The following is a 5,814-nucleotide window of genomic DNA, read 5'->3' as shown; positions in this document are numbered from 1 at the left end:
AGTTAAGATTAACTTAACTCCATCTCACACAAACTCATAAGCTTGACATATTTGATAACATAGAATGTGTGAGATGAAAAATCAGAAAATTCAATCTACCCAAAATTGTTCGTATATAGATAGCATGAAGACAATTATAACTTACTTGAATTTAGTACACTTAAAAGGCGGTTAAGAATGTGCAAGGTGACATAAGTTGATTTATAATTTTCTTATCTTTAAGTCTTTAATTTCTACTTTAAGAATTTATTTTCAAAAATTTTTATTTTTAGAATTAATATGTTTTAAACTTTAAACTCTATCTTTCCAAAATTAATGTTTTCAAAATTGAGCTATGGACTTGGATTAGGTTATCCTTCTACAAAGAATTATCATATAGATTCAACCTAAAAGTTAAACATTTTATTAAGGCCAATAGATGAAGTATATTTAAATATTATTTTCAAAATTAATCATTTTATTTTACACATACTTGGACTTTAGGGTTTTACTCATACGTTATCTAATTTTTCAAACCTTTTTAAAACAAAACAATGATTTAAGTATTTCTGTATTCAAAATTTTTGTTCAAAACAAGTACTTAAAAGTTTTTTTTAAAAAAAAAAACTAAGACATTAATTGAGGGAGAGTTCCTTATATATTTTTTTAATTATTTTTTATATATGGGGAAAAGATAAATAAAAGTTAAGTTTAACTTTCAAATTAAGCTTTTTTAAAATCAAGTACTTTTTTTAAATTTTAAATCAAGTTATTTTTCCAAATTTTAAAAGCTAAGTTTTGTAAAATCTAAGTATTTTCTAAACTAAAGTTTTTAAAGAAGCTTTTTAAAGTTAAGAGTTATTTTTCATGGAAGCTTAAGTTTAAAATAGTTAGGAAAATCTTGAAAAGTGTACTTAGCAATTGTAAACTTTGAAAAAAAATGAAAAATCTTACTTATTTACGTTTTTAGTTATTCTTAATTTGTTATGTTTTACTTAACTTTAAATTGTGTTGTCATAATAAAATAAAATAAAAAAGGAGATTGTTAGTGCAGGAAGATCGAACCTAAATTTTGATAATGGTAAAGGGTTCAAAGTTAAGATTTGTTGTTCTAGTAAGTCTGACTAAGTATGTAAGAAAGTCCTAAGTGATCTTAGATAAGGTGAAAGTCCTAGTTGAGGCTAGGTAAAAAAGTCCTAATAGACACTAGGCAAGTGGAAAGTCCTAGTTACGGCTAGACAAAGAAGTCCTGGTCCGTGAGACTGGGTGAAGTCTTAGTAGGTCGAGGACGTTGGGCAAAAATCCTATAGTCAAGGACACTAGCTGAATCTCTTAGGGGTTGCAGACACCGGACAGAAGACTAGACAAGTTGGGGTTTGGACTTCCAGCGGAAAGTCCTAAAGTCTTAGATGTTGAGCAAAAGTCCAAACAGTCTGGAGGATCGATTTGACATCAGGTAAACTCTCCTAAGAAGAGTAGCTGAGGACGTGTTCTTCGTAGAGGGAACAATAAACGTCGATTCGGCCTAAAATTTCTAGAAAATTCAAAGTCAGAACCAGACAATCCTGAGACTATCCAAATTATATTATGTATGTTCTTTTCTACCTCTGTGATGCAGAATAATAAAGCTAGAAGCTGGCTGGAAAGAGGCGGTCCAGGTTCTCGGGCGTCCAGGCACCTAGACGAGTCCAAACACCCGGAGTTGAATAAAGTTTCAGAGACAAACTTTCGACGAGGTGCAGCTACGTCAGCTTGATGGGGGCGCCCGAGGACCAGTCCAAGCGCCCGGACAGGGCTATAAAAGGAAGATTCGACCAGCACCTCAAAGAAACTTATTCTAATGATTTTCTTTCTTGCACGTTGCTCAAAAGACGACTCTATGATGCTATAATGTTGCTCTAACGATCAAAAGTTCACAACTTCAATTCTTTAGTTGTCAGTGTAATTTCATTTACTACACTTAAATTATTATCTCTTTGTATTTATAGTATTTGAATTTATTAGTGGATTATTCAACGAAAGCACTCTCACATACGGATCTTGGATTATGAATTGTCACATACTCTGAATCAAGTAAAAATAATGTGTTAGTTTGGTTCTTTGTATTCTCCATTTACTTTTTTTATTTTCGCTACGTTTACTCTGATAATTTTTAATGAAAAATGTGAAAAAATCACAAACATTATTCACTCTCTCTAACGCTTTTGATCTAACAATTAGCATTATATTTTATGTTTTTACGTTCGATTGATTTAGATTATTAATTAACCTTGTTAAAGGTGCATCAACAGTAAAGAATTGTTGTCCGACGGTGCAATAGTAAAGCATTTTCATAGTTAATCCCTAATTGTGATTTACTGTAAAATTGATTTTATTCAGCAGACAAATAACCTAAGATCATTGATTGTGGAGTAACGAGTCGTTCACATTTTTAAATTTATTCTGGGTAAAAAAAATATGAGATTTACTCCATCATCTCTAGAATTAATTTATTTGAAAAACTAAATACAATAAAAAAAATAAAGAATTATTATTTTAACTTCCTCTCTCCATTCAGCTAACATCTTTTTATTTTTATTGCCCCCACGGGTTGTATCCGTTAGTTAGATGCCTACAATTTACTAATAAAATTGTGAGGTCGAAAGTCACCAGTTATATTCAGAGATAAAATCCTAGTCTGTTACGTCAAAAATTCCTTCGATCCCCAGTCACCTTTCCTGTCCAACATTAATCGTGATTTACTCCCTCTAGAATTTTGTGAGGCCGGGGTCAGGGACTGCTAGGGTGACGGTTCTATCTTTTACCAATCTTTTTATTTTTATTTTTTAATAGTTGACCTTCCATATTCAATTTATGATCTAGTCTTATACAAATTCTTCATCAACTATTAGAATAAATTAAAAAAATACTCATAACTGATGACTTATCAATTTAATTAACCACTTATTAAAAAAATATATTCATTAATTTGCCATGTTTAAATATCTGAAAATTTTTTGAAGATATCTCGCTGTATCACTACCAGGGGCGGGCAACCTTTGTCATTCTAGCAATTAGTGTATATTTTAAGTCAATGTGTTTATTTAGTTTAATTATATATTTTTATTACAAAGTAATACTTTGAATATAAAAATATTATAGTGTATATTTTAAGTCAATGTGTTTATTTAGTTTAATTATATATTTTTATTACAAAGTAATACTTTGAATATAAAAATAATAATAAATAAAACGTTGGGTGAAGATGACTTCCCGCTACTAGGCCTGTCGCAGGCTGATCCAGTAGTCGACTTTTAGGTTTATGGGACGCTTTGCAAATGTCTAACCCTTTGGCGCTGCCATCAGGCAGTCGTTTGACGAAATGCCTCAACGATCACCGCCGCCTTCCGTTCGTCAACTCCATCATCCGCGCCTTCACGGAGAAGGGAGCTCCTCACAGCGCCATCTCCGTCCTCAAAGCCTTTCTCTCCTTCTCACCCTTCCGCCCCGACCGCTTCACCTTCGTCCTCGCCCTCCAAGCCTGCCTCCGTTCCTCCAACCTCACTGCCGCCGCCCAGCTGCATGCCCGGATTCTCAAAATTGGATTCCAAACCGATGCCTCCGTCGTCCCTCCCCTTTCTCACCTCTACCTCAGGCACCGACACGTCGACGAAGCCCTGCTGCTTCTGGCCGAGGCCTTCGCCGGGTCCATCGATGTCGTCAGTGGCAACCTCCTGATTGCCGAACTCTTCAAGAACCGAGAGTTCGAGAAGGCAAATCGAGTCTTCAAGCAGATGCCGACCAAGGACATAGTTTCCTGGAACTCCATGATCGCCGGGTGCGTCCAGAACTCGCGCCCCAGGGAGGCCCTGAGCTTCTTCGAACGTATGCTCGCTTCCGGATCGGAGCCCGACGGCTTTTCCTTCTCGGCGGCGCTCTCTGCATGCGCTCGCGTCGGCGCCCGCGGTCTCGGCGAAAGACTCCACCGCCTGATGCTGGAGAAGAGGATCGACCTAAATTACATTCTTTGCTCGGCCTTAATCGACATGTACGCCAAGTGCGGGAACATCGACGCGGCCAGAGCAGTGTTCAACGGCGTCTGCAGAGACAGTATTTCAATCTGGAATTCGATGATCACCGGCTTAGCAATTCACGGGCTCGGATCTAACGTGCTGGAGTTGTTCTCCCGGATGCAGACCGAGGGGCTGGCACCAGATGCAGTCACGTTTCTCTCAGTTCTGACAGCGTGCAGCCATGCGGGTATGGTCGAAGAGGCTCGCCGTCATTTTAGAAACATGAACGAGGTGCACGGAATTGAGCCAAGAATGCAACATTATGGAGCGATGGTGGACGCATTGGCTCGAGCAGGCCTCCTAGACCAAGCCTACGAGACTATAAGGGGAATGCCGATGGAGCCTGACAGCGTAACATGGAGGATACTTCTAAGTGCTTGCAGGAGGCATCACAGGGCGGACTTGGGTGAGATAGCAATCAGTCACATGGTGAATCATGGCAGTGGAGACTACGTAATGATGTGGAGAATCTATTCAGCGAAGGGAAAATGGACTGACGCAGCTGGAGTTTGGGACTCCATGAAGGAGAACAAAGTCCGGAAGAAACGAGGAATGAGTTGGGTGGAAGTGGGGGGAGATGTGCACCAGTTCAAGGCTGGTGACCGGCTGCACGCCGAGGCGAAGGATATCTACAGAGTGTTGTATGGCTTGACCCAAAGAGTAAAACTGGAAGGATTCCGCCCTATGACCGAGCTTGTGTCCATGGATGTTTTGGAGGAGGAAAGGGAGGAGAACCTCAACTTGCACAGTGAGAAGCTAGCCATTGCTTATTGTGTCCTGAAAACTGGGCTTGGCACAGAGATCAGGGTGTCAAAGAACCTTCAGACATGTGAGGACTGTCATGAATGGATTAAGATTGTATCAAAGGTGCTTCATAGGGTGATTTTAGTTAGAGATAGGATCCGTTTTCACCGGTTTGAGAAAGGTACTTGTTCATGTAATGACTACTGGTAAGCTTCCAATTCAAATCACTGATTCGAATTTGATCAAGCTGCTTAATCTCTTTGATCGACTGCATGTGTTTGTTTCTGACCTGACTGTAGTTCCTTAGTGAGATGGATTTTCTACTTCTCTCACACTTCAGAGATCTATTCTTAACGAAGACCTTTTTCAAATTGCTGCAAAGAATTGAATTTCCTAGTGATAGTAGCTGCAACAAAACTGAAGAGGATGGAGAGCCAACCAAAATCAACTCCTCAAGGTTGATTCATGGGGAAATCAGATAAATTATGTTTGGGTTTTATTCATCTCTTCAGTTTAAAAATATTACATTGGAATTATGTTCTGGACAAATTACTGATCGGTAAACAAAAATTCCTTAATTTCATAGGCATCTCTCATAATATTCCTATAGCTCAATGTAAGTTTCTTTTCTGTAGTTCGTAGCCGTACTAGAGCAAGAGAAACCATTGATCTCAGCAACATGAGGAGGATACAATAAGATACCAATTTGCTAGAATAATTTTGTTCACATGCTCTTTATTAGCATATGGATATAAATGCATGACTAGTTACACAACTTTTAATTGTTTTACAAATGATTCCTTTTCTCAACTCCCTACTAGAACTATATTACCCAACTGACTCTACAAGCATGCCATTTCGTAAACACCCAAAATCGTATAGGATACCATATCAAAACATTACCAACACATTACAGAAAATCTTATTCTGCAGCTCTTAGTCATTACTCTGGCCTTGATGTGAGTAATTGTGGAAGTCTTTTTCCTTTTTTTTGTAAATGTGATATTTTCATTAGTCATTACTTTGCTTTGAGAATGTG

At 37.9% G+C, this 5,814-nt stretch overlaps 1 protein-coding gene across 1 annotated transcript; it reads left to right on the top strand.

Annotated features, from left to right (window-relative positions):
- The first annotated feature begins 3,236 nt into the window (after nt 1-3,236).
- LOC121969785 (pentatricopeptide repeat-containing protein At5g50990-like) lies at nt 3,237-5,349 on the top strand. Its single transcript, XM_042520031.1, has 2 exons — nt 3,237-4,981; nt 5,075-5,349. Exons 1-2 carry the CDS (start codon nt 3,297-3,299, stop codon nt 5,127-5,129), a joined length of 1,740 nt encoding a protein of 579 aa, XP_042375965.1. The 5' UTR covers nt 3,237-3,296; the 3' UTR covers nt 5,130-5,349.
- Nucleotides 5,350-5,814: the final 465 nt, after the last annotated feature.

This window comes from Zingiber officinale, chromosome 4A, assembly GCF_018446385.1.
Source record: "Zingiber officinale cultivar Zhangliang chromosome 4A, Zo_v1.1, whole genome shotgun sequence".
In the NCBI taxonomy this organism is placed as follows: Eukaryota; Viridiplantae; Streptophyta; class Magnoliopsida; order Zingiberales; family Zingiberaceae; genus Zingiber; species Zingiber officinale.
Note: the sequence above shows the minus strand (reverse complement) of the source record. Positions and strands in the feature narration are given on the sequence as shown.

Excerpts from the sequence above, each read along its gene's own strand:
- LOC121969785 (XM_042520031.1), top strand. The coding sequence starts at position 3,297 with ATGTCTAACCCTTTGGCGCTGCCATCAGGCAGTCGTTTGACGAAATGC. Across the intron at positions 4,982-5,074 it reads TGTTCATGTAATGACTACTG|TTCCTTAGTGAGATGGATTT; the intron begins GTAAGCTTCCAA and ends ACCTGACTGTAG.